This window comes from Trypanosoma cruzi, genomic scaffold (assembly GCF_000209065.1).
Source record: "Trypanosoma cruzi strain CL Brener 1047053517019 genomic scaffold, whole genome shotgun sequence".
Classification (NCBI taxonomy): domain Eukaryota; phylum Euglenozoa; class Kinetoplastea; order Trypanosomatida; family Trypanosomatidae; genus Trypanosoma; species Trypanosoma cruzi.
The window spans coordinates 65,910-93,274 of NW_001849424.1; the positions used below are offsets into that span (position 1 = coordinate 65,910).

Sequence of the window (27,365 nt, forward strand, 5' to 3'; positions counted from 1 at the left end):
TGTGTCATTTCTCATGCACATATTCGCACCTCATGAGACACTCAGAGGAATTTTTTCTTTTTGTTCTTCCCTTTGCCTTTCTCTCTCTGTGCGTCTCTCTGTATGTATGCATGTATTGCAATCATGAGGAAAAAGAGAAAGAAAGAAAGAGAGAGAGAGAGAGAGTCTGTGTGCTTTTGTGTGTGTGTGTAGGGGAGAAGCACCGCGGCCTCTGGGATTGCGATAGCGGCGGTGCAGTATATTCACACACATTGGGATGGACACGATGGATAGTGCGGCGCTGCAGGAGGTGGTGGGGGCATTTAAGGAGGAGGTGAAGCGAAATCGGCTTCAGGAAAAGAGACTGCAGCGGGAAAACCGAACCTTGCTTCGTTGTTTAGTTCGATTGCAGCAGCAGAAACAAGTGGGACGACAGCCTTGTAACACGCAAGACGTGCCGCCGTTGCTAGGTCATGATGGAGTGCTGCATATCAACGGAGAGGAAGAGGAATGCTCGCAGGAGGGAGATGACATCAGCGGTAGCAGTCCCTCCTGGCCGTCGAGCACGACATCCCTCAAAGAAGATCGTCATCCTCATCATCATCAGCAACAATCACAATCACAATCACCGTGTCAGCGATGTGGTGCAGACCTCCCTGTGTCGACATCATCGCCGCGACAAGAAACGGCATTGCACACACAACCCAATGGAGGAGCCGAGGCGGGGTTTTTAGGTGATCTTTCCCCAACTCTCCGCGATGATGGCAATTTCTGTGAATTGAGCAAAGAGGCACTTCAGGTACGAGTGAGGTCACTGGAAAAGCAGCTACTTCGTGAGCGGCTACGAAGAAAGGCACAGGCGGCTGAATTTACCGCGGAGTTGGAGATCCTGCGATTTGCGTTAGATGAGGCAGAGAAGCGCGCGGCAAGGCGTCAACCGTGGCCAATGGACAATGCGGCTGAGTTTGTTCCCGATCCCCCACTGCTTTTACGTCCACACGACGGCACGAGTGATTCCAATTTGGAATACCACGAGACTCCTAGCGTTGAACTCGCCACGCACAGTCGAACATCCACCGCAGTTTCGATGGAGAATGCAGAACAGACAGCTGGAGCTGAGGGGTTGGATGTGCCACGGAATGTTGCTCTTTGTGACATGGGTGGTTGCGTGGAGGATGCTGCAGGAAAGCCCCGTAACGGGTTGTTACTTTCGGGGGTGTCGGCATGTCGGTTGAGCAGGACGGACTCAAAGAACACATCTGTCGATATGTACCGGGATTGTATGACTTCACCGAATGACGACAGGGCGATGGCAGCCATGTCGAAGCAGGAGCCTCTTCGGGATTTCTCAACGGAGTCAGACCGTCCAGACACACAGGCATCGGAAGAATTTTTGAGCCGTGCCGTTTTACGAATGGAAGGACGGCGACAGCGGCTGCGTAATGCGGTGATGCTACGCACCGTGTTGGAGGAAAATGACGATGGGAATGGCAAAAAACGTGATCCCGCTCTGGACCCGCCCAAAGGGCAGATGGATGCCCATACAACGGCGGAACCTTCACCGAATAGAGTGACAATGCCGGCTTCTTCTTCACTTCGAAAGATCTTATCGATGCGGGAGTTGCGACATTTGTCGCACCGACGTCCCACACATTTGTCTGCGTCTTCCTTCGACGATGCGGGTGCAGGTGTCAGCAAGCTCAATTCCTCGACACCGGCCGCCGCTAATACTATTTCAAATGTGAATCCGAATCAGTTGGGTGTTGGAGTGGATCCAAAAGGTCCTCACAATCGCACGTGGTATGCGCATCAAGTTCTCCGTGTGGCATTTGCGAAAGTTATTTTAGGCTCTTATCCTCCTTATTCTTCTTCTTCTGCTGCTGCTGTTACTGCTGCACCAGTAACATCCACGAGGAATTCTTTTGGAAGGATCTCGGATGGGTGTGAGGTGGACACGCTTCAAGAACGACAAGAGCATGAACCGCAGGGTTCACTCAGTGAGGCTCACTATTTGTCCTCGGATACATCAAGTTATTCTGTCACGGAAGAGGACAGGGGGTTTAACATGGAGGAAAGGTCATTTCCGAAGGCAGATGATACCCTGCAATCCCAGCAGTCACCACTGACGTCCAAAGGGTTGTATCGCAACATTTCCTCCGCTGCAGTTCGTCGTGCTATTGATGAGATGACCTCCTTGCGCTTCCGTTGCTGTCAAAATCAACCGCTGCTGGAGACGGTGGCTACACCCTTTCCATCTGTTCTTCCTTTATTCCATGAGGAGAACACGGATAGCAACCTTGTCTCAACCTTTGCTATGGATCCATCGTCTCCAAGCAAATACCGTGAGGATGAGATCCGCATCACGTTACATTCCCCTGTTCTTTTCAGTCAAATTCGTAGTTTTCTCGGAATGGAAATGAATGAGTTTCGAGAAGCGTTGGGGGAAAACGCGATGTGGCGGCAGTCGATCTCCCCCGGGAAGAGTGGAACCTCATTTATCTTTTTTGGCAATTTTGTACTGAAAAGTCTCAAAGAGAGCGAGTTTAAATTTCTCAAGAATCGATTTCTTCGTAGTTACGTTTCTTTCTGTGAGCTAAATCCGGATACGATGCTGCCTCGCTTTTACGCCCTGTTATCCTTCTCATGGTTGCGGCTTCGCTCGTGCAAGAGGTATGTACTCATGCAGAATGTTTTCTTTACCCGATACTACATTCATCGTATTTATGATGTGAAGGGTAGTACTGTGGGTCGTTCCACGAAAACCGAAACGGCACCTCGCACCTCTTATGGGGCGCTGCTTCTGAAAGATAATGATCTTCCCGCGCAACTCATCATTTGTGGTCCGCTGCAACGCGCCCATGTTCTTGCACAATTCCGCTCTGACGTTAATTTTTTGCACTCACTGAATATAGTGGATTATAGTTGTTTGATTGGTGTGCGTAGCCGTGTCTTTTCACGTAAAGAGGGTCCTTCCAAAACGATTGTGCTAAAGGAGCGTCGTGGATCCTCCTGGCAGCAGACTGTCACCTCCGAGGCAATTGGCGTTGGGGCCGAGCGGTTACACAAAATGGATAACAGTTGTATTCATGGTTGTGACGGAGGTTTGCTGTCCCTCCCTATCTATTCCGCTGGCGATGACACAACAGCGCGAGAGGATGTGTACTACCTTGGCATCATTGATGTTCTGCAGGAATACACACCAGCTAAACGATTTGAGAACTTTGCCAAGGGATTGTGGAATGACAGGCGGCATATCAGCGTTGTGCCGCCAAAAGAGTTTGCAGAACGTCTTTACAAAGTCCTGGAGAATATTACAGTGTAGCCAAATTTACGTATTTTCTTCTTTTTTTTTTTCCTTTTCTTTTTTCTTCTTCTTTGTGTGTGTCTTTTCCTTTTTATGTATGCATGCATGTGGGCTCCGGGCGAGGAAGCAATTTGCGTCATTTTTTTTTTTTTTTTTTGTCTCTTGAGGTGGAAAAATGCAGATGGACTCTGGGGAAACGAAGGGAAGGGAATAAATACACAAATATTTCTTGTTATTTCCTTCTTTGTTGTTGTTGTGTGTGTTCTGCTGGAGTCATTGGCTGCTTTTTGGTGCGGCTTCTTTATCTGCTTTTCTCTTTCTCTCTTTTTTTCCTTTTTTCCTTCTCTCTTTCTGCTTCAACTACGATTTCTCTCTCTCTCTCTCTTTTTTTTTTTTTTTTTTTCTTTGCTCGAATGTATGGGCGATGTGGACTTTTCCCTTTGTTAATTGCATGCATCTCTCTGTATTTATTTAATATATATTTCTGTTATTTGTTTTTATATACCCCTGTCAAATCCTTTTGTACATACATTGTGTGCGTGTGTGTGTGTGTGTGTGTGTGTGTAATTGCGCCTAGAGTCTGACGGTAGGTGCTGACTGTTTTTTTTTTTTTGACGTCCATTGATTCAGTCATTACATTATGTCTACATCTACAGACAGCAACTGTCAAAACCCCACCGTGCCGTTGGTAGCCTCCTTGGCACAAGTTGTGTGTGACAAGACGTCTGGGCAAAGCCATTGGTGCGATAAGGAGGGCACGCCAGAAGGTGTAGAGCAGGCGAAAGTGCATCAAAAATCTATGCGGGCCCCGCGTGTGGCATTACCACGTGAAGCCTGTCATCCCTTTTTTTATAATTATGAGGTGTCAGACTCTCTGCTGCAGTGGCTGAAAGTCTTTATTGTCGGTCTGTTGCTTCTACCCACGCGTGTATTGTATGCACTGCTGCTTCTGGCACTGGCGTCGCTTTTTGCGGTACTCACTAGCATCCTCGGGGAGGGGAGCAGTGGAGGTGAGGAACTCCAGCAGAAAAAAGAAGAAGAACAAAGAGGATGTGTACAGGCACCGAGGCGCAGTCGACGACGCTTGTCACGTGCAGTGATGCGGTGGCTTACGTTATCTCTCGGCTACTGGCGTATCCATCGTCAAAAGGTCTTTAATTACGGCCGTCACGCAGACGGCTCTTACGCGGAGGCGCCTGTCATTGTGGCGAATCACTGTACGTTGCAGGATGGTCTTTTGCTACTTGGCGAGCATAACGTGTCGCTTGTCGCGGGGCCGTCGGAAGCCGGATGGATGCGTGTAGTTGCATGGGGCGAGCACTGCATTGAGAGTCATGAAGTAAAGTCGAGGCTGATGTTTTGGAAGCAGCAGAAGCACGGTGCAACGAGGAATGACTGTCATTGGCCGCTTCTTGTGTTTCCCGAAACATGTTATACAAACTCACGGGCACTCATTCAGTTTCAGACGGACGTATTTGCCGCGGGCCTCCCGGTGCAGCCGCTCCTTGTGCAACACATGTACACACATTTTGACCCGTCCTGGTGCTGCGCGATGCTGCCACTGACGGGGATGCTGCTCCGCACCATGTGTCAAGTGTACAACACGGTGGAATTAACGTATCTTCCCGTCTACGACCCATCACCCGAGGAACAGGAAGACGCCACGCTTTACGCGGAAAATGTGCGACGTGTCATGGCGCATGCCATGAAGGTGCCTGCAACGCAACATAACAAAACGGACGTGAGGCTCATACTTCTGGCACATAGGCTGAAGTTACCCGTTGAGGCGGTTAACATGGAAGTGGGACACCCACATTTTATGGGAATGCCGTATGAGCGGATGGAGCACATGCTGTGTCGCTTTGCAGCGGCCCTGCGGTCTCGTAAGGTTAATTCTATTGGCCCTAAAATATATCTACAGTGGCGATATCGCTTTTGCGTGCCAGAGGGCTTTATGACTTCGTCGGAGCTGGGCAATTTTCTGATGCCGTTTGGAGATTATCCACTTCTCCTCGATCGCCTGTTGAATCATCTCTCCCGACATGCCGCTGTTCGAGGCATTTTTATTGCCTTTCGTGACTTCCTCTCCGCCATGTACACCGAGCCTTTCCCATTGCGAAAGGAATCGCCTGGGACTCTCCAGACCGGGAGGGAAGTCTACATGGACGAGGTGGAAGAGGAGGTGGCCGTGACGTTTGTACTGCGACGCACATTCGTGTTGTTGTTGCTGGCAGCAGACACGCTATTCACACAAAAGAAGGAGATGTCAATAGACACGAACAGGAATTGTGAGCCATCACCATCATCGTTGGTTCTTTCCTCCTCTTCCTCTTCCTCTTCCTCTACCTGCGTGGACGGTGTGGAGAAGGGACGGACGTCAACGTTCATTTACGGCCATGAGGTACGCCATCCCACTCGAAGGCCAAAAACCGATGGGTTGTACTCGATACTTACAGCGACGGCGGAGGACACGATGGACAGCGTCTTGTGTGATCGGCATTTGGACCGCGACATGTTCGACGTGTTGTGCGATATTCTTTTTATTCCTCATCGCACGACGATGTGGCGCGGTGCGACCGCCAAGTCCTCTGCCCAAATAGCAGAAGAAGATGCGCTCTTTGCATACATACGCGGCGGTGCGAACCCGGGAGTGGTGAAAACGACAGACATGTCGTTTACAGGAGAGGACAATACCAAGTCTTACATAACACTGCATGCGTTTTTGCGCTTTGGTCGCAAGCACCGTGCCACTGCGGAGTATTTTCACGCCTGCTGCGAGCACTTCCTTCTTGGCGATGACTTGGCGTAGTGTCCAGCGAAACAATAAAATAAAAAAAGAACAAAAAAGATGCGGGCCATGTGGACAGTAGCAGCAGCAACACGGGAGGATGGTGGTGGTTGATATCGTGTGGGCACACATTATATATATATATATATACTCTTTGCATTGATGTCTTTCCGCAGTGCCGTGTGGCATGGGTGTTTGGAGTACCTTTTTTTTTTTTTTTTTTGCATCCTTCGCTTCCTTCGCTCACAGTTCCGCACATTTGATGTAAAATTGAAGGGGTGCACCGGGAAGGCAAAAAAGTGAAGCGTTTTTTTTTTTTTTTTTTTTTTGCGGAGAATACGCAGGGAAACCAATAAATTGCACGAAGACCCTACGAGAGGAGAAGAAGAAAACGAAAAGGAAAAGAAATAGGTCAAACAAAGAAAGAAAGAAAAAAAAACACGAGTGAAGCGGAAGGGTGTAGTAGGGAGGGGAGAGGGGGGCAAGGACATGAAGGAGAGGAATGAGAGGGCTCGAGATCTGCGTTCCTTTGGATTTCCTGCCGCAACAATGGGATGGAGTGAGGAGGATGTGAATGCATTATCTTTGTCAAGCAGCGGCATATTCCGTGGACCGGTCTCCTCTGTGTACGACAGGCTGCAGGCGAGAGAGGCGCTTGAGCAACAGAAGCAGGCTGCCAGGGCGTCATCTGCAGAGAGTACGGAGCAAAATTGGGAAGACACAGGAGTATGGACGAAAGCAGGGTCAGAACGGCTTTCGAATCCTTCGGTTCCTCTTATTATTCTTGAGCGCATGCAGCTTGTGTTTATTTTATACGAATGGTGCCGTAAAAGAAAAAGGCGGAGCGCATCGTGCCTGAGTGACGCTAATTTACGTGAAATGGATATGATGAATGACCTGGATGCCATGATTGATTCCAGAGAGCGGGAGTTGAGTATGCGGGGAGTACTCAAGAGATCCGGTGAGTACTTGCCTGCATCGGATAATGCTGCTTCCATGGGTACTTTGATGACGGCGGGTATTCCCTTCTCGGTGTTTGAGAGATTCATTGTGGAGCCTTACTTTGATGTTCTTTTCCCACCGATCCGAACTGGAAGACGCACGGTGGACTCGTTTATGGACACTTTGGGTACGTGCGGGTGCTCGTCTACAGAGACCAGGAAAATTTCTTTCAATTTTACTGGTCGTTCACAACGACAAAAGAAGACGTCGTACCAGCGAAAGCGCGCTAGCCACGTTGAGGCAGCGGAGAATCTTTTTAGTGTGATGGACACCAATGGTGACGGCTTTCTCTCATGGGATGAGTTTAGTGGTTACATCCTGCAATGTGGTCAGCGAGACCTACTGGCTGGTGGGTATGATAGCGGGGATGGCGTGAATGAGGGTAAGCCGGGAGGTGGAAACGACGCAACGAAAACAGTTCGAAATACAACAAATATTTCTAACCGCTATATGAACTTTACACCCACCCCTTTAAATGTGAATCCCTGGCAACAACAATGCCCACTTGTGCGTCACTTGTATCACTCGGAGCCCATTAGTCGGCTTCTTTTCGCCAATCGGGGCCGGCGCTACATCACGGCGGCCTGGGACGGACTTGTGAAAGTTTGGCGGCCCAATCCACGCCTGGCAGATGCATACGGCAAGCCTTCCATTGTGCATGAACGAACTATATTTACTGCGGGAGCACCCATTGTCGATATGGTGTTGTCCCCGGCCTCCCTCGGCGATGCGGAGATCTTGGCGGTGGTAGGGATGGACGGTACCGTCACGCTACTGAGCGTTGTGACGGGCGAGGTTCTCAAAACTTTTATTGGCCGCTGCTCGCTCCCCCCAAGCGCGGGTTTAGGTTGGCAGCTTAACCCGTCAAAAAGAAGAGAACTGGAGGAGACTCATGTGAAAAACGTTGTTGATCCATCACTTCTGGAGGAGGACATCCGTGAAAACGTTGAGGGTGGTGCGGTGGTGCTAAGACCTGTATTTAAGGTGCGCGCCTACCGTCGTGAGGCGATTGAGATATTCTTCACGGAGGTCTCTCGTTACTTTATTGGGTTGGATGTAGTGGCACCGACGTACGAACATCTTGAACAGCGGCGAGCCGTTAAAACGGATGTTTTGTTGCAGTTTGGTGATGGACCTGAGACGCCAGTGGAAGAAGCACAGAAGCAGCGTTTTCCAGTCATGCCATTTGTTGAAAATGAAGTTGAGTGGGCGAAGGAGGCGACGAATAGCACAGGATGGGGAACCATTGATGAGGATGCGCAATTCGTGAAGGAGGATAATTTGGATGACAAGAATCTCGTGGAAGATAAAGAGACTTTGATGAATGAGTATCCAGCGCCACAGAAAAAGAAGCCGAAGCGGAAGCCTATAAGGGATATTCGTACCCCGGCAACATATTTAAGTTCATCCTTTTTTCACGAGTACTCTACCAAGCATATTCGTGCATGTAATAAGTGTTGGTTTGCGCGTTCTGTGGCGTTTGCACGGTATGAGCGGACAAATTCGGCCTCTGTCCTCCCTCCTGGTGTGTTTCTCCTGCTTGGCTTTGAGACGGGGTTTTTGCAGTTTTACCAGCTGCGCCCACAGTTATTCACCATCTCCAACCTTTCAATGACAAGACTGGAGGTTCCCACAACGCACAAGCCAGTTCTCATACTCAAACTTCACCGCAAAGCAATCACAAGTATTCTGACAAGTGAGGCGCATGATCTTCTAGTGACGGCAAGCGATGACGGCACCGTCGTTGTACGACAAATGAGTCGGCTTCAATTGCCATATGTCACGTTGGGTGATGGCGTGCCAGCCCCTGACAGGCCGCCACCCGTTCACCCTAATGGACATACAAAACGTATTACTTGCATATGTTGGCATGAGACACGTAATCTTATTGTAACGGGAGGAGCCGACCGGATTATTATATTTTGGACGCCGTCCTCGTCACGTCAACTGTACCGAATTGATCTCCGCATCTTTTCTACAAGCTCCGGAAGCAGTGGGACCCCGATTGATGCCTCTTTTTTTGAACCCCTACCTCACTCACCATTGTTATTAATACTTGACACCAGGCGTGTGCTGTATTTTATTGACACTGTTTCTTATCAATGTTTACATATCCTACGGGATGACGGACTTTCGTCATTGAAGGCAGGGGATATGTTGCGAGCCCGTTATGATCTTGTGGATCATCGGCTGATACTTGGAGGACGACATGTGCGCTCATGGGATATCCGTCAACGTGATGAATACCCCGAAGGCTACTGTGGACATCGGCGTCCTGTTATTGGATTGGCTTACCAGCAGGCCTGGAGTTTGTGGGTGAGTGCCGATGACTCCGTTGTTATTATTTGGAATACCAAGGTGGTGGATTTGCGTTTAGGTGAACGCAGTTCTATGGAACAGGTGAGAGAAGAAGGTGCTGAGAGTAATTCTGCAAGTCATTCGACCCTACAACTTGCGAGGAAGGGGTATCGTTGGTCTGCGCAAACTGACTTGGTGCGATCATGGTCTGTTGATGGTGGGATTTGCTGCTTTGCTGTGGATCAGTCGGAGTCATCTCATGTATTTGTCGCACTTCTGCATGAACGACATATTTTGGAGTACAACAGCTTCAATGGATCGGTGCTTCGATCATTTGACTTTCCCGCAGAAATGGGGGATATCTCCTCGTTAGCGTGTGGTGTAACAACGGGTGGTAGGGCTTTTTTGCGTCCCGTGTCTTTTCTCTGTGGAACATTTGAACGGGAGCAGTCGCCGAACGGCACCACCGCCCTTTACGCGTTGGCGTCGGGAAGTGATGTGCTTTCGGCAGTAGAGTCGACGAGTGGCGTGCACCGTTCGATTTTGACAACAGGCGTTGGCGTTTCGTGCGCCATTATCGTCGCCGCCCTCGGCCTTGTTGTGGTTTGCCACCGTGGCGGCATCAGCGTGACGCCTGTGGCCGAGGCCACCACATGCCCCATTGCCTGTTTGCGTCTCACGGACACGCCAATGAGGAGAAAACCGGACAGGAAAAAGGGTGAAAATGTCGCCGCGTCGGACCAGCCGCGAGCCCCCACCCAACACCTCAGGACGACGACAACAACGACTGTAACCCCATCAACAAGCACAACGACGAATATACATCGCGGCCAACGACGACCACTCACTTATCCCAATGTGCAGTCAGAAGAAAAGGGTCACTGTCGTCCATCACCGCCGCTTGACCTTGTCGCGCTGCTCACTGGACCCCTTTTACAAGATCCAGTGGCTCTCACACGAGAATTTATGCAGCAACGAGAACGGTATCTTTTCTACAATGGTCGGCCGAAAACGTCATTCACGGGAACATCATTGGGGTCCCGAACAGAGAGCAACGCCACTAGCACTGAGAATGAGGAAGAAGAAAGGAATAGTAGAGATGCCGAATTACCGCCGTTGTTGCTCTTTTCGGATGAGTTTATTGCCGCCTCTTCTGTCTTTACTGGAAACTTTGGTGTCTTACTTCGAGAGCAGCTTGCTGCCCTTGGATACGTTGGACAAATCGTGCCTATTAGAGAAACTGGGTATGCCGTGAGTGGTGGAGACGATGGTGTTGTACAGTTTTGGAATCTGCGCACCTTGTCGGAGGTGATGCGTTACCGTGTCACATATACTCTTGAGGCGGTAACAGCGATGGAATTTAGCGATGATGGTTTTTACCTTGCTGTGGGTGACGCAAGTGGGTATATTTTATTAATTGACATGCATCTTATTGCGTGGGATTCGGCGGTACCTCTTGAGATGGTTTCAGGCATTGAAAGTGACGTTTTTGTGTTGCGGCGATGGCGAGGGCATCGACAGAGTGCCACATCTGTACGGTTTGTGCGGCAGACGGAGGGCATGATACATCTGAGTACCGTGCACTCCCAAACAGCAAAAAAGAATGCACCCTTTCGGCGACCTCCTCGCCAGGGTCTGGAATCTGATGTTGCTGCAGCGGACGATAACAATAACATTGAAAATAAAACCGATTCCAACCAGAGCAGCAAACACGAAGCCATTTTTCTTTGCACTAGTGGTGAGGACAGCTACATCTACACATGGTGTTGGGAGGCCCGGCCGTCTATAGGGGGTTCTGTGCATTGCATCGGTTGTTTTGGCGGGGGTGTGGAGGCACCACCAAAGCCACCGGTTGATAAACTGACGGATGCGGCGTGGCAAGTGCTGGAGTTGGTGCGGAAGGTCTACATTGAGGAGCGCCTACTGTCGCCTGGTGGCGCACTCAGTGGGACAAAAATGCAGGTGGAAATTCACACCGCGGTGCTTGAACTCATGGAGGAAATGCGGGCAGTTAAATCGGGTGCCCAGCTGCCACGGCTTGGCGCAGCACCTCGGGAGCGGCAGTCGCAGTCATTTCCATCTCTTTTGAGGACACGGAATTACAGTCGCGTGCCGCACTCGGACTCTGTGCAGTTTGCTGCCGAACGCTGTCCCCCCACGTATGTTTTAGCCTTTGAAGAAGGGTTGTACTACGACCGTGGCATTGTGGAGTTGCTTGAGCGCATAGTCACGGAACTTCGGGCTGTACAGAAGAGGCGGCAGTCAGTTACAAACGTGGCTAGTCGCCATGTGAGCCTTGTGGAACCGAGGCGCTCGCGAAAGTCGCTACAAACGGCTCCGAACATATTCTTGGAGAAAAATACGGCGTCCGATGAAACACGCTCTGCCTTGACGTTTTTAAGCTTGCCAGATACAACAACTGGTGGCACTGCTACGGTTACAGCCACGTCGGTCGGCAATGCAGCAACTTATTCTATGCGTCGGAGCACGAATACCCGTGGACTCTCTTTGACGGGACCTTCACTATTTGTCTCACAGACGTCTCCGCCGGAATCATATCCGAGGAGCGATTTTGGTAACAACGGGACTGTGGGCGGGGGCGGGGGCGGTAGTAGCACGGATGGACCTCGTGCGGCGAGAAGTGGCATGGGTGGTTTCTCATTCCCTTTTTTGGCTACCTCCACCGTGGCGCAGTCCAGCATGTCACCAACCCTTACGTCCCCGGAACCCCTTGCGGTACGCTCTCTTCCATCGTTGGGTACGCCGCAACAGGATTCTCCATTGTTTCGGATGAATGAAGGGGACTGGTCTCCTTTGCCTCCTGTGACTGTAGGCTTTAAGAAGCCATCGCCGCTCCCACGCCCACGTTTTACCGGCAAGAAGGGCGCGGAAAATGGTGGAGGCTGTAGCACGACATTGAATAGCCTTCCATTGACCGCAGACATCGTTGGCACAACCAAAACGAAGGGCGACGACGCGAAACGACGATACCGCGGAGTCAAAGTTCTTTTGCGTGAGAAGGCAAGACGCCGCTCGCATAATTTATTGTTTGTGGACAATGTGAAGAAAAGACTGTCGTTACAGGAGGCAGACGATGTAACAAGTGGAAATCCGGAAGATCGCAGGGCTGCACGGCGGGAGCGGAAACGACGCTCCACAATGTGGGAAGCGGCACGCATCATGAATACACTTATGGCGTGGAAAGCGCCGCGGGAGTCAAATCGGTCACCGATAATGTCCGGAGTAGGCCCAGAAGGCGGCTTGGTTGAATGCGCCCCATTCACCGACCCTGTGAAGGCGCCGAACTTCAAGTTTCCGATGTTTATTCCACTCACGTTGGGGACCTCGCATGCAATGACGTCCAGGAGCAGTCTGCAGTTGGATTTAAGCAAGAGCATGAGCGCGATGCTGAAAACGGAGATGTTGGCGATGAATGCGACCCTGCAGGCAGCGCTGCATGAAAAGCAAGTATTAATGGCACAAGAACGTGCGGCAGCGGCTGGAAACACGACTCCAGTTCAGACACATTTTGGCACCAGGTAAACAGGCACTTGCCACCGCAATCATTTTCTCTGTTTTTACTATTCATTTAATCTTCTCACTCCCTTTTTTTTTTTCTTTTTGGCGTCAATATCCTCTTATGTTGGTGCCACAGCCGCAAAGAAGCAAACAAAAGACATATATATATATATATATATATGTATATATGTCTTTCGTTGTTCCCCATTGTGCCGTGCAGTCGCATCATCATCCACTCATCCCTTCCACACGGTTGTTTGTCTCTTTATCTATCTATCTCTGTGTGTCTGTCTGTGTGTTTTTGCTGGAGAGGTTGTATGAAAAGGCTTTCCCCCCCCGTTTTTGTGTGTTTTTATTGTTTCCAGTTTGGAAAAGAAAAAAAAAAAAAAAAATTAATAAGATAGCCAATTTTTTTGTAGTTTTCTTCTTACTGTACATGTATGTATATAATGTAATGTAATGTATGTAATGTAATGTAATGTACGTTTTTTGACAATACATCTTTTCAATAGTTGTAATTTTATTATTATTATTATTATTGTGGCTTGTTATTTACCTTTCTTCTCTCTTCTCTCTTCTCTCTCCCCAACCTCATTATTTTTCAATTTCTCTCTCTTCCCGAATATGTGACCGGTATTTGTGCACCAATAAATATGGATATGTACATCATGTATGCATGTAATTTTGGATTGCGGCTGCTTTTTTTCTTTTTTTTTTTCTTTTTTTTTTTTTTTTCTCCCACTGTTGTGGAATAGCGCTACACAACGCCGCAAGGCACACCTGCACATTCACTACGTCCAAAGGAGGAAGAAGAAGAAGAAGAAGAAGAAAGACAAAAAAAAAGAAAAGAGGGGGAATTGTATACAGACAAAATAAATAAATATACATTTGTTAATGAATCGACTGTTTGGTAAAAAAAATAAAACTCCGAAGCCCACACTGGAGGACGCCAGCGTTCGTCTTAATACACGTAGTGAGGCCGTTGATGCCAGGGTGAACAAAATTGATGCAGAGCTTATGAAATTGAAAGATGCAATTCTTAAGACAAGTGGGACAACCCAGATGCGGTATAAGCAGCGCGCCATGCAGCTGCTACAGCAGAAGCGCCTGTACCAAAACCAGCAAGATATGATGATGCAGCAACAGTTTAACATGGACCAACTCCAATTTACGACGGAGTCGGTTAAGGACACCAAAGTGCAGTTGGACGCCCTGAAGGAGGCGACGAAGGGTCTTAAGCGGGAATTTAAGCGGGTGGATTTGTCAAAGATTGATAATATGCAGGAGGAATTGCGTGATCTGTACGAAGACACACAGGAGGTTCAGGAGATCTTGGGCCGCGCCTACGATGTGCCGGAGGACATTGACGAGGACGAGATGATGGGGGAGTTGGACGCACTTGCATTTGACATGGAAAAGGAACCCGACCCGAGTTACCTTGCCGATGCCCTCGCCACACCGGGCACAAAGTTGCCGGAAATACCCGGAAAAGAGAAACCGCAGAATGAAAATGAAGAAACAGTCGACCCGTATAGTCTGGAGACACAGCTGGGTTTGTAACAGAAGGAAAAGAGAGGGAAATGCGGGTGAATACAGTTGGAAGTTTTTTTTTAATTGTTGTTGTTGTTGTTGTTTGTGTGTCTTTTTGTGATTGGGAAGAAGGGAGTGAGAAGTGACGTTTGCAATTCCCACCGATACTGCTAGCCAATGTTACATTACTGCTGCTGCTTATGGATAAGGGGTGATGATATATTCTGCTGTTATTTCTTTCTTTTTTCTTTTTTTTTTATGTGCTTCTCTCTCTCTCTCTCTTTCTCTTTCTGTGTGTGTGTGTTTGTATGTTTGCATGGCGTGGAGCATAATGTGTCTTTTTTTCATTATTTTCGTTTACTTTTCTTATGTGGCTAATGACAGACGGAGGAAGCGGGGAAGCTGTCTGCAGGGAAGGAAGGAAGTCTGCCACAGCAGAAACGTGTATACATTACCGAGAGATATATAAAACACGAAAGGGGAGGGTGACGACGATGGTGGCGAAGGAGAAGCGACGGTCGTGGTACCCCATTCTTGCCAAGCGCCGTAAAATGAAAATGGCGGCGGAAGCAACGAAAATTCCTTCACATCGAACTGACATTTGTGCCGACACGAAAAGGGCAGAGGTAGCTGAAAGGATTATGAGGAAGAGGAAAAATTCCCGTTCGTCGCCTCTTTCTGTGGCAAGAACAAAAGACGTTGATACAGCACGAACAGACGATGACGCCCACGGTACCACCACACACGAAAGGAAGACGTGTAAAGTGGCATCTTCAACACCCCCTGCGGGATTATTTCTTCACGCCACGGAGTATTGCCCGCCGTGGCCTGCGCGTTGGTATCATCTTGGCCTCCCGCTACTTGCTACACGTGTGCGGGAGTTGTTATTTGGACGCCCGCTGATGATTAGTCATCCCACTGCCGCCTTGACGGGTGTCTCTCTCTCTGACGAGGAGGCTCTTTCCTGGCTTTTCCCCGCCGTGCATAACGGGGAGTGGTTCACCACACCGTGGGAGTTTATTGATCACTGCCGATCGATCTCACATAAGTTATTGTGCGAGAATGCTCCACTCATTCCACTCGTTGCTTTCCGAATCAGGGGGAAATGCTCCCCTTTGCCTCCTGCAGATGGGAAAACGGAGAGGGCGGTGGTGGCGGTGATGGATCACTTGGGTGAAAGTGAAAAAGGGGAGGGGGAAAACGACGGGGCAGTTTCAATGTGCACAGACAACGTGCGGGATGTCTATTACTTGTGGTTTATGTACATTCACATCAGCCTAGTGAAGTTTGGTGAGCACGACTGGATCGTCTTTCTGAAATGGAAGGGAAAGGTAGTCAAGGCCACGGATCAGGAATGCGTAGGGCGAGTGTGGAGTTGTTATCGTGTGTTTCAAACCAATGTTGCGAACGCTGTGGCGAGGCAGTTGGCATCATCCTCGCAGCTTGTATGGCAGTCTTTGCCTGAAACTGCCCTAGCCATGGCGTGCACCGTCCTGGATGTCTACTTGCGTCTGTTTTTTGATACGGCACCTCTACAGGGTCTCAGGGACGGCTTAACACAAGAAGCGCCTACGCGTGCTTCATATAATCATTTGGAACATCTTGTGTGGATGAACGATGATCCCACAACGGACGCCCATGCCGCAGCTGGGATGGCGTTAGCAAAGGATGGGGCATCGTTGACCGCGCCTGAAAAGGAGGCGATTATATCTCTATCTGTGTATTTGGCAAAAATCATTATAGATATGCGTCATGCAGACGGAGATGTTTTTCCACGCGCAACTGATGATGTCAATTCAATGATTCTCGAGCCACCGCTACTTTCATCGTTGGGTGTTCCTGCGGCAGAAATTCCTTTTCCGCATTTGATTTGGCCTGTGGATGACAATGAGGAGGAGGAAAAAATTATGGCGCTTGTTCTGTGGCTGTATCTTTCTGACGCCGCGGAACATACAGACACACAAACAGACACTTACAGAGAGAGAGAGAGAGAGAGAGAGAGAACGAGCGATGCGGAGGTCTAACGGAGAGAACCACAAGGAATAAATGATGGCATGTCATTTATTTTACTGCGGGAATGTATTGCCATTTCCCGATGTGACACCCGGTATTTATTTAGATGCATACATGCATACATTTTAAGGTGCTGTGCCGTATCTGGTTTTGCTTGTCTTTTTTTTTTTTTTTTAAACTTGTTTTTTTTTTTTGTGTGTCTCATGCATATTTGACTGAGAAATTTATTTTTATTTTTGTCTTTTGTTGTATGGTATTTTGCTCCGTATGACACTTTTGAGTTTTGTTTATTTTGGTAATATACGCCCTTGGACGCACACACACACAAACAGAGAGAGAGAGAGAGAGAAGGAGGGAGAGAGAGAGACAGACTTGGTATTGGTTTGTTGTATTTGCATGCAATGGTGGGTGTTAAGAGAGTGCCGGAATGGGGAGGAATATATTTATATTTATTTGCTGAATAATGCGAATGGCGGCATCTCTTTCTCTTCATTGTTATCCCTCTCACGTTTATTTCTCCACCAACGCCAGAAACAGAAGGAAACAAGCAGCGCAAGTCGCCAAAAAGGAAAAAAAAAAAAAAACAAAGATGGTGAAGCCGCATCTTCGTCACTACTGCGTCGTGGGCCGCGAGACGCCCTCGGAGAAGAACCCCGCGCCGACAGTGTACAAGTTTGAGGTGTTTGCCCCCAACTTTGTTGTCGCCAAGAGCCGCTTCTGGCGCATGATGCGGGAGAAGAATAAGGTGAAGTCCACCCACGGTGATGTGCTCTCGTGCAAGGTCGTGAAGGACCGCAAGCTGGCCGCACGCAACTACAGTGTCGACATTGCGTACTACAGCCAGCGCTGCGGCTACACGCATATGGTGAAGGAGTTCCGCGATGTCTCCAAGGCCGGCGCGGTGAGCCAGGCGTACCACGACCTTGCCTCTCGCCACCGTGCGCGGTACCACAACATTGAGGTGCTGGGCGTGAAGAGCATTCCGAACCACCAGGTGAAGCGTCTCAGCATTTCGGAGTACCACGCCAGCAATCTCTCCTTCCCGCTCCTGCACCGCCGCGTCAAGGCACCACGGAAAGACCGCGTCGTCTTTGTCAAGAAGAACACGAAGCGCGCCGTCGTTGCGTAGACGTCTTTTCTCTTGGAAGAAGGGGGAAAGAAAAAAGGAAGAATGAAAAGGAAGGAATCTTTCTGGGGGGGCTTATCTCACACTGTTTTCTCTTGCCCTCCTTCTTTCTCTTTACTTTCTTTTCCTTTCTTTTTCTCTTTTTCAGCATCACCGCTTCTTTATTTATTTCTTGCTTTGGGTTGCGACTCAAAGGCTTGTTGAAGTACTTCGTTTCATTTTATTTTATTTTATTTTTCTTTGCGTCCTTTTTTTTTTGTTTCAGGTCGCATTTAATTTACTTTTCACAATGGCATCCCTGCATGCCGACGTTCCCCTGTGCATGTGTGTGTTGACATCCCTCACACATGTGGTTGTGGGGGCGGGGCGGGGCGGGTGGGAAGACAAGTGCCTGTTTTTTTAATTTATGATGCCGCCTTTTATTTCTTTTTTTTTTTTTTTTTTTTGGTTGTTGTTACTGCTTTTGCCGGATCTGCAAGATACAAGGAGTGGAAGGGGGCAGTGGGTTTTTTTCCTTGTGCAGGAAAAGTTTCCCCGTCTTTTTCTCTGTGTGTGTATGTAAGTATATAAATATATATATATATAAAGATAGTGCCAGTGCAACAAAGAGCGAGGAGTGAGGACAGGGGAATAAAAAGAAAGAAGGCGGGTTGTTTGCATCCCCACATCGCCAAAAAGAAAAAAAAATACTTTTTTTTCCCCACTCGCTCAGGAGAGAAAATATACCCGTACGTCGTTTATTGCGCGGTGATGTTTGTAGAAAAGGTGGGAGGGGGAGTGAAAAATTGTCATCTCATTGTATTATGCAGCGATAGCCCTATCTTTGATCTACGCACGCTGCGTACCATCATTTCTCATGCTGTTGCACTCGCATCGCCTTTGCCTCCTCCTCTTCATTCAGATGGAGCATCCGTGACGTTGTTGCCATCGACTGCGGCGGAGGACTATGACGCGGAGAGTTGTCTCTCAAATGCCGTGTTCTCGGCAATACAGACAAGCACCCGTCGGCATTCCTTTTCCAGTACGTGCAATGGCACCACTACGCCGTTGAACACTGCCACGGGCGGAAAAGGCGGTAAAGCAACAAAGGGTGCCAAGAAATCTGCAGCCGTAGCGGCATCAACGAGTCGGGTGGCCTCTCCCACAGAAGGAAAGAGCATTGGGGCAAATGGTACCGGCAGGCCGCGTGCGGAGTGGTACAGTGTTGTGGAGAGTCGTCAGTGGGGAGTTCCAGTTGTGTTTATCCACCAACTGCCAGAATTGGACCGATCTGAGGGGGAAGGTGGTGCACTGACACCGGCGGGCCAGGGAGCCGGCACCTCTGATTTCTGCACGCTGTTGCATAGGGCTTTGCAAATCATTGCCGAGGACATGAATGCCGCTGTGAGCCTTCATGAAGACGCCCCAGCGGGGTTTTTATCACTGGATGACACCAATCTGAGTGGGACGCAGCACGAGGCATTATCCGGAGAGCAGCCTCATGTGCACGCGAAGGAAATTGCTGTTGTAATGGCGTTGCAGGATCCCCGAGTATTACCAGGGTTGCTAAATTGCAGAACAGCGTTGACCCATCCTATTGATACACGTCTCATAGTGAATTTTGTTGATGGAAGACCCAATGAATTATTGGGGACGTCTAATCACGGTAGCTCAAGTACTCGTTCCCGCACAAGTGCAGCTGGTAGACGCCAAAACCCCCGTGATATTTCCCCGTCCACGCTCCGAAAAAATAGCAAAGATGCGGATGGGACCTGTGTTCCCAGTGATTTTAACAACACACTCGATGCATGGATTGAACGGCAACAACGGGAAGGCATGATAACAGTAACGACATCTCCCACAGGGGCCCCCCATGCATGTGGTGCGATTTGTCTCCGTGAGATATTTGAAGAGGGCGGGGAGGATAAACGTGTGTGGGTGCAACGCTGTGTACAAAAGGTGCTGCCAGCGATGCATCACGTTATACGCGACATTACACGGTACGGTGAGTGGGTTTCTTCCAAGACGGTGTATTCTATTCCCATCACCTTGACCACACCACGGCCAATTATGCAACCACAAACGAAAGAGGAAGAATTCCCCACCATGAGCGAGTCTGCCGTGGAATCATCAGCGATGTTGCGGTTAAGAAAATCACCAACAACGGCTCCACCATCTTCTTTTTCTCCCACGACGTCGACGAGGACGGGAGGTGTCGATGAGGACACTTTTCAGTTTTCTCCGCTAAGCGGAGATTTCTTGCCCTCTTTTTCTGCCGCAAAACGGCTTTTAGATGGCGAAGAGGAAAAGTGGTCATATTACGTTCGAGAGAGAAAAGTTCGTGGGCAATGGACTTGCATCTCTGCTGCCCGCGCCCTCGCTACGCAGGTGACCGTTTCATTGGCAAGGCAGCAACGGCCTAGGGTGGTCTGTCCTGCGCGGGATGAGGAAAACTGCCCGTTACTGGATGTAATGAATGAACGCGATGAGCCTTGTGGAGCGGACAAGACGAAAGAGAATGCTGTTGCCTCTCTGTTGTTGCAGCTCCGTCAATACGCCTCACGGCGCACGGTGTTGTCGACGTTGGATGCGGATATTCCTACTGATATGGCTGCTGGAAAAGGTAGGGAACCGAGTGTCGTTGTAGAAACTCCAGGCGGTTCGCAACTACTGGAGAATTCCACAGCTGGTGAGAAGAGTCAGAGTCAGTTCAACGCAATGGCAACGCTGCCCATGGATCACACAATGGACCGCCCAACACACCCACCGAGTCCGGAGGAGATCCGATGGGTAACGCGACAATTCATTAAAAAGGGAATTGGCGCCTTTCTCTTTCCGCCCGAAGAATCTTTGAGGGACGATGCCCCATCCATGCTTTCCCCTGATCAATTAAAATCTGCGATAAAAATGCAGGAATTACTTGAGGAGACCTTGAATGGACATACATTGAACGATGGTGAGGATGCGATGGACAGTCAATTATTACACCTTATTGAAGAGGACTTTAAACGCGCCAAGAAGGAAGTTTCATGTGAATGGTCTCACGTGTGGGATAATATTGCTTTCCCTGTGGGTCTCATGAACTTGGATGAGAAGTTAAGGTGTTCTCTTGAGCGTAGTTTGACAACACGGGAGCGAACACACATTTTACAGCAGGTTTATCTTTTGCAGCTAGCTATGCAGTCGTGCATGACAGGTACAGCTGACCCTACCAATACTGTTGTTCTGCCAAATCACGGTAATTGTAATTTATTGACGCACTCAAGCATACCGAAGGATGAGGCGGTCGGTTTTAACTTGCGGTCTGTAGAGGAATGTATGACGATGGCAGTGGCGATACGTCGTTTGTATGAGTTTCAATCTCGTTTCGGTTTCCATATTTGTCGTTTGATACGTTGTTTCATACCAGACACGTTGGAAACGTTGGGTGGGAATGTGGCCGCCATGTATTCCAGACATGCGGAGAATGTGCATCCAACGAATCGGGTGCGGGCGATGATGTTGGGAGGTGTGCCCATCCCACGCAAGCGGCAACTGCGGCAAGTGTGGTGCTACTACGTTAGTGGTATTCCATCCGTTGATGTGTTGAATGAACTCTATGAATCCCAACGGGTGACGACATCCTCCTATCCAGAGACTTCGTCTGCTGCCCCTGTTGGTATCACCACAAGGAACACGACGTCGACCTCTTTTGGGGGCGCCATTGGGGATTTACTCCGTCAAAAGCTTCTTCAGAACCTGCAGGAATCAGCGCAGTTGTTATCTTTGCCTGCAGAAAATAAATTAAGAGTGAAAAGTGTATGTTGCTCTGAAGGGGACTTGCACACAGCACTGGAGGGACGTCATATCTTGTATCCCTGTGAAAACAGTATTGTTGAGGTTGTCACAACCGATCGAAGTCGCATCTGCCGCTACGTGAAGAGCAGTGAATTGACATGTACGCTACAGTATTGCATCCCGCCATCACCACAACTAACCACGAATACTGGCGGTGCCGATCCTGCCACGGCATTCCCTTCTTCTTTGCCTTCGACGCTACGCAAACGGCCACGTGATGCAAGTGCCCACTTCACGACCACGTTTGATGACGGTGTGGTCTTCACTTGCACCCCGCAGTGGACAACACGTGCGGAACACGAGGGTCCCGGCGGTGCAGGTGAAGGGGAAAATATCGCAAACGCCAGCTCGGCCTCTTTGAAAAGTGGAGTCTCACGACGCAGTAAAGCAATGGGCAAAGCCGGTAGAAGAAGTGCGAACGTCTCCGTGGTGTTGGCAGGCGGTGGCCAACCGAGCGGAAGACGAGGCCCCCTCTTGGGGAGACAAAGACGACGTAGTCGTGAGGATGGTGAGGCGTTTGCCGCGGCGTCCGAGAGATCCGCTCGTACGGACCATTTACCCCGCATTTTTCCCGTTGCTCAGGATGGATCTGTTTGCTTGTGGACGGCGGGCCCTGAGAACATCCCGGGCAATGAAGCGGCGAATGGGAGTGTATCCGCAACGCCGAAGGCAGAGTTTGGCACGATTCCCAATTTGGCGATTACTGTGGCGGCAAATGGTGTGACGGTGCACTGCGAGGAGCAGGAAGGGATTTTGTGGTTTACGCAGCATGAGTCCAGCAATTCTCTGGCGCCGGAACTGCTACGCTGTATGCACGTGTATGATGCGAATGCGACATGGCATGAGACGATGGAGGTGGAGGTGCGTCGTGCCGTTTTGGAAGAAGTGGGAGCAGTTTGCCGCTACTTCCACTCTGGTGTCACGCAGATGATTTACCCAGATGGTGCGGTTGTCACGCGGTACCCCATGCCAACTAGCAATTTGGGTGGCGCTCAAGACTTCTGCGAGACACTCGTTACGGCAACGGGAGCCTGCTACGTGCGTCAATTCAGTGGGGGATTTTTCGCTCCGTTTCTAAATGCCAAAAGAAACAACCTGAAGATGCATGTGGCGTATGACCGTGGCAATCACTGCCGAGTTGTATCTCGAGCAGATGGCGTCATTATAGCGTTTTATTATTTTCACCGCAACTCTCACGAGTCAGGAAAAAGTCAAGGAGGAGGCGGTAAAAATATGAGCCGTGAAAATGGCACGAAGGAACATCATTCTGAAGAGGAAGTTGATGCTTATGATAATTATGATTATGATGCGTGTGTGTGGGGTAACTTCAAACATCCTGCATTTGATACAGACGTCATTGCCCGCGTTACTTTACATGCGGATAGCACGTGTATCACGACCTTTTCAAGTCGAGCGACCCAAGAGACATGGGAAAACCCGCCAAGGCCTTTGAAACCCTTGTTGGAGCATGTAAGTTTAGTTGGCACGGCATGTGGTGGCACTGTACAGTATTGCGTTGAGGCTCCATCGTTGCCTCGTGTATTTGTGTGCGCCCCAATGTACAGTGATAATTGGAGTTTCTCAGAGGAACAGCAAGGTGTATCGATTCCGGGCACATTTGGCGCGGATTTATCGTTTGGGGCTCCCAATAACTCGTTTTTGAGTAAATGCAGCAGTGCGAGGGCAGCCGATGTTCACCCCTCATCTCTTCTGGCGAGTCCCGTGCCTTTACCTGCCTCTGGTGTAAAGGAACGTTCTTCACCCGTCTCCCCACGATGTAAGTCGTGTGACAGTTTTTACATTGTGTTTGGTGATGGCTCCGTGCTGCGGCGACGCGTCTTGTACCGCGGGGTGCGTGGGACCGTTACTTCATTTTTAGAAACGCTCTTTGCGCGTTCCACCTCAACATCCATTCGTGTGATTCATGAGTCTGGACTGGCCATCGTGGAACCTTTTGAGGCACTGCGCCACAACATGGAGGCAGTGGCATCCCTTGCGATTGGTGAGGGTTTGGCAATGTTCGACATTGCGTTGGGCGGGTTGCGGCTGGTCGACTGTCAACATCACCTGACGGAGGTACATGGTCTGTACTCACCGGGTCCGGTGAGTGCGGGGATTAAATCCGCCACGCTTGAATTTCTCCTACGTCAGCTCGTGTTACCTACATACACACCCCATACTGTCACCAAGGCACGACAGGAGGAGATGCGGCGAGATGAAAAGACGGCAGATGCAGAGAGCCGGGTGAATCGTGCCAAGGGTATATGTGCCCCGTTGGCAACTCGTCTGCGAGAACTTGCCGAGGGTTTTGTCATTGAGCACAATCTTCTTCGCACCGATATTCTTAACACGGCCACGCGCCAATGGGAATGCGGCAATTTGGAGACAATCAATAAAAAATCTGTGCAGGACTTCACATCGGGAGCATCGTGGGGCAAACTTACGACGCAAGTGGGAAAGAGCGGCTCCGCGGCGCTAAAGGCCCTTGAGTCGCCTGCCGTGCCTGCGACAATTACTCGAACCGTTGGTGTGTTGCCTATTTTATTTTCCGAGTTTGAGAACGATGTTGTGGTGCAGTACAATCATCACCATGATGTGGAGAACTACATGCATGCGAAGGAGGCAGAGCCCATCCCTGTCTTTCTGTCGCACAGCACCGCAGCGGGGGAACCCGGAGTGCAGCAGTTGACGTTCTTTCGTGCAGAGGCGAATGCAGGAACCGCAGATGCGCCAATCGCAAGAGAACCCACATCACGATTTTTTCTAATGAGCCGTTCATTTTCGGGTCAGTTGTGCAGCTCCAGCGGTTTACCGATCGGGCAAGGCGGTGCGGTAGGGACGGGATCTCTTTTGAGTGAGGCCGTGCAGCGGCAGGAGAAACTTTCCTTCTTTTCAGGGAGACGGCCGGTGTTTCCAACGACGCAGTGGCTTCCACCAGCGATGCAGCCACCCCGCCGTTTTTTGAAGCCACTCTTCGATGCCGAAGTGAATGACAAGCGTGCCGGCATTACAGTGCTGGCGGGAGAAAGCGTCGGCAACAATGGTGGGATTGACGGTTCACCCTCCTCGTACGAGAAGTTGCGTATTCTTTTCAAGTTCTCCGACGTTGCGCCGAAGACTCAACGGGTTGTGTTGGCAAGTGAAATTCTGCGGCATGAGCAGCTGTCCTCCATGATGACGCACCAAAAGGCTATAAATGCGTTGGCACCGAAGATTCCATACGAGGCCAACGATGAACAGCGGCGTCTTCGTGAAAAATAACTCGCAGCAGCCACGTGATGTGCCTTGACTCTTTAAAAAAGAAAAGAAAGAAAGAAGAAAAAATAATTACATGACACGATGCATACGGAAACACATGCAAATATCAAGAGATAAAGGGGGGAGGTTCCAGTCAGTTCAATGCGCATTGACCGCATTGGTGTCAAAAATGAAGAAATGCGAGGTGACAGGTGGAGATCTGATTTTTGTTGTTTTCTTGAATGCTCTTCTAAGAGAGAAACGTAGCGATGTATATTACCCCCTCGTTTTGTTTTCCGTTTCCCCTTCTGTATGTTTATATGGCCCCTTGTTCTCATTTTGGAGAAGAGACAAACAACCGAACGGAGATCCTTCAGAGGAAAACAGAAAAAGGAAGGCTACCGGCAGAAACTGCAGACATTTAAAGAGGAAGACGATGAAGAAACAAGCAACAACAACAACAACAACAAAATATAAGGGAGAAGAGACTCTCTGAAACGACGGGATGTTTACTAATTTTGTTGAACGGGGTCCCGTTATGCGTGAACTCCGTGACATTCCGCTCCCCTTCTCACTTGTTACCATGCGTGTGTGCGTGTGTGCGTGTGTGCGTGTGTGTGTGTGTGTGTGTGTGTGAAATATTCTTCTCCTTCTATCCTGTTTGATCCGAAGCCTACTGCAATTATACACACACGGCAATCCTTAGGGTGTGAAGAAGGTAGATAGTAAAGTTATTGCCTCTTCTATCCTTTAACGAAAGAAAAGAAGTCTGTTTGTGTGTGCGTGTGTGTAAAAAAAAATATATACACTTAAATAACGAACAAGTGACTGAGAAGGGAGCGGAGGGTGGGAGGGCAAACTTTACCCTTTCCTAATCATCGTGACTGGTGTTGCAAAATTCATGTGGAAACAGGATATTGGCCAATGGGTGGAAAGAAAGGGTCGTCGTGGTTGGGCTAAGCAGCCACAGGAACCGCAACGACAACAACAACAACAACCCTCTGTGTCATTGCCTCCTGCAATGCGTGCTGGTTTTATCCCAGAAGGGTTTGAAGATCAGCATGAAAAAGTAACGTTTTTGCCTGAATCAGCAGAAAATGGAAGACATTTAGATGATAAGAATAATGAGGCTTTTTCACATGCAGGGGAACGCTGGGTTGCGGTGTACGGTGTCTTACCAGGGAGTATTATGGATGTGCGAGAATTTCTTGACGTCATGTTTGGTCGGACCGTGGAACACTACTACCCCTTGGCGTATGCAACCTCCGGAGGTGACCTTACGCCCATCTTGGCGGGTGGCCAGAATTGGTTTTATGTAAAGTTTGAGGATCCCGTTTCAGCAGCTCGGGCCGTATATCAAAGTCCTCTGGCTATTTCTTTGGGTGATGGGCATAGAGCCACCGCGGTTGCGACAGACGCTGCTGCCTCTGTAACCACAACAGCTACTGCATTAAAAAAGAGTAGAGGTGGTGTTGGCTCTGCAACGAAGGAAGAGGTGGTTGGGGTGGCGTGGTGCACCGATGCAAGATTCCTGCGCAAGGAATGCGAAGCGGAACGGAGGCGAGGTGAGACGAAAACCTTTAGGGGAGTCTCTGGGGACAACAACCCTCAGAGTCCTCAGAGGAAGACAGATAACATTCAGAATGCGTTGGGTGTGACGCCGCGTGGAGCGGAACGTCTGCAACGGACACAGCCTCCTCTCTCTCATAGCGAGAGTGGAAGTGTGCGTCTACCATCACGTGGTTTGGGAAGTCTCCTGTACGACGTTCTGTGTTCTCCCTGGAATGGGCGATGGACCGCGACGCCGTCCCGCGAGCACGCCTCTTCACGCATGTGTGGTGGTAGCATGTCGTCTGTTTCTCCCTCTTCTTCGTCGCCACCCCGTACGGAGGTGTTTGAAGGAGAACATGGAGGTGTTGATGGCAGGAGTTCCTCAAAGAGGAGGAGCGCTCCTAATGAGGGGGAGATTAAGAGTGACGATGAATGGAGGGCACCGGCCCCAACAAGGGATATCACTCCCCCTTTATTTCTTTATTCACGGGGTGGTCGACATCATCATTACGACGCCGATCGTCAGATTCATAGTGCTTTGCCCGTTCGTCCACTTTGCGGCAATGAGTCGGTACTGAGCGTGTTTCGTGCCGATACCGCAGAGCGTCATATATTACGTCGAGTTGTTGTTTTCCTGGGACGTCTGCCTTACCGCATCTCCCGCCTCTTGGATTTTCCATCGTTGCGTCTTGAGAATTCTGAAGAAGTTTCAGCAGCTGCGGATGATAGTCAATGGTTATCCTTCTTTGGGGTATTTGGTGTGAATTGGCGCTACCAACAACGACGCCAGCAACTGCTGCGCAACCGTCATTACAACGCCGCAGCCCGTTTTCTTTCTGCGAACGTTGGCTACGGGGAGACACCCGTGATTGCCTCCTGGACGCCGTACCGCTGGTATGAGAGCACAACTGTGTTTTCTTTATTCTGTTGCCTTTTTCTTTTTCTTGCCGTTTTCTTCTCAGGTCTCTGGAATGATGGCGTCTCCATCATTGATGTTGAATCCACGGGTCGTTGGGGCAACGACACCATTTCTCCTTCTGCTACTGGGGTCCAAGTTACATCATACGATAGCAGAAAGCACGAAGCACCACGTTTGACAACGGGGCAGTTGCAAGGCATCATGTTTGCAGATGGCATTTATGGTAGTGATAGATACACAGCACGGACGCTGTAAATTCTCTTGGGAATGAGAGGAGAAACAA

The 27,365-nt window shown here is 49.6% G+C and overlaps 8 protein-coding genes across 8 annotated transcripts, besides 29 other annotated features; all 8 read left to right on the forward strand.

Annotated features, from left to right (window-relative positions):
* Positions 1 to 5,962: part of a sequence feature (heterozygous, Esmeraldo-like haplotype) that runs on past the window's edge.
* Positions 129 to 165: a microsatellite.
* On the forward strand, positions 257 to 3,301 carry Tc00.1047053511001.70 (phosphatidylinositol-4-phosphate 5-kinase-like, putative; the record flags this gene model as incomplete). Its single annotated transcript, XM_814533.1, has 1 exon — positions 257 to 3,301. The coding sequence occupies one exon, from the start codon at positions 257 to 259 to the stop codon at positions 3,299 to 3,301; it is 3,045 nt and encodes a 1,014-aa protein (XP_819626.1).
* Positions 3,315 to 3,356: a sequence feature (T-rich).
* Positions 3,582 to 3,667: a sequence feature (CT-rich).
* Positions 3,668 to 3,690: a microsatellite.
* Positions 3,816 to 3,848: a microsatellite.
* Positions 3,924 to 6,092, forward strand: Tc00.1047053511001.80 (hypothetical protein, conserved; the record flags this gene model as incomplete). The annotated part of the gene is made up of 1 exon (XM_814534.1): positions 3,924 to 6,092. One exon carries the CDS (start codon positions 3,924 to 3,926, stop codon positions 6,090 to 6,092), a length of 2,169 nt encoding a protein of 722 aa, XP_819627.1.
* Positions 5,963 to 6,378: a sequence feature (haploid, non-Esmeraldo-like haplotype).
* Positions 6,379 to 6,400: a microsatellite.
* Positions 6,379 to 6,593: a sequence feature (areas merged during assembly that could not be assigned to a particular haplotype. This can correspond to areas where the two haplotypes were merged or to regions with more than two copies in the genome that were merged during assembly.).
* Positions 6,449 to 6,582: a sequence feature (A-rich).
* Tc00.1047053511001.90 (hypothetical protein, conserved) lies at positions 6,561 to 12,914 on the forward strand (the record flags this gene model as incomplete). Its single annotated transcript, XM_814535.1, has 1 exon — positions 6,561 to 12,914. One exon carries the CDS (start codon positions 6,561 to 6,563, stop codon positions 12,912 to 12,914), a length of 6,354 nt encoding a protein of 2,117 aa, XP_819628.1.
* Positions 6,594 to 27,365: part of a sequence feature (heterozygous, Esmeraldo-like haplotype) that runs on past the window's edge.
* Positions 13,050 to 13,079: a microsatellite.
* Positions 13,145 to 13,191: a microsatellite.
* Positions 13,266 to 13,289: a sequence feature (AT_rich).
* Positions 13,335 to 13,373: a microsatellite.
* Positions 13,411 to 13,430: a microsatellite.
* Positions 13,590 to 13,625: a microsatellite.
* Positions 13,694 to 13,720: a microsatellite.
* Tc00.1047053511001.100 (SNF-7-like protein, putative) lies at positions 13,785 to 14,450 on the forward strand (the record flags this gene model as incomplete). Its single annotated transcript, XM_814536.1, has 1 exon — positions 13,785 to 14,450. The coding sequence occupies one exon, from the start codon at positions 13,785 to 13,787 to the stop codon at positions 14,448 to 14,450; it is 666 nt and encodes a 221-aa protein (XP_819629.1).
* Positions 14,505 to 14,524: a microsatellite.
* Positions 14,686 to 14,712: a microsatellite.
* Tc00.1047053511001.110 (hypothetical protein, conserved) lies at positions 14,789 to 16,444 on the forward strand (the record flags this gene model as incomplete). Its single annotated transcript, XM_814537.1, has 1 exon — positions 14,789 to 16,444. One exon carries the CDS (start codon positions 14,789 to 14,791, stop codon positions 16,442 to 16,444), a length of 1,656 nt encoding a protein of 551 aa, XP_819630.1.
* Positions 16,397 to 16,423: a microsatellite.
* Positions 16,582 to 16,627: a sequence feature (T-rich).
* Positions 16,764 to 16,804: a microsatellite.
* Tc00.1047053511001.120 (60S ribosomal protein L18a, putative) lies at positions 17,023 to 17,562 on the forward strand (the record flags this gene model as incomplete). The annotated part of the gene is made up of 1 exon (XM_814538.1): positions 17,023 to 17,562. The coding sequence occupies one exon, from the start codon at positions 17,023 to 17,025 to the stop codon at positions 17,560 to 17,562; it is 540 nt and encodes a 179-aa protein (XP_819631.1).
* Positions 17,648 to 17,738: a sequence feature (CT-rich).
* Positions 17,773 to 17,796: a microsatellite.
* Positions 17,977 to 18,005: a microsatellite.
* Positions 18,107 to 18,150: a microsatellite.
* Tc00.1047053511001.130 (hypothetical protein, conserved) lies at positions 18,310 to 24,636 on the forward strand (the record flags this gene model as incomplete). The annotated part of the gene is made up of 1 exon (XM_814539.1): positions 18,310 to 24,636. The coding sequence occupies one exon, from the start codon at positions 18,310 to 18,312 to the stop codon at positions 24,634 to 24,636; it is 6,327 nt and encodes a 2,108-aa protein (XP_819632.1).
* Positions 25,056 to 25,082: a microsatellite.
* Positions 25,197 to 25,248: a microsatellite.
* Positions 25,514 to 27,337, forward strand: Tc00.1047053511001.140 (hypothetical protein, conserved; the record flags this gene model as incomplete). Its single annotated transcript, XM_814540.1, has 1 exon — positions 25,514 to 27,337. The coding sequence occupies one exon, from the start codon at positions 25,514 to 25,516 to the stop codon at positions 27,335 to 27,337; it is 1,824 nt and encodes a 607-aa protein (XP_819633.1).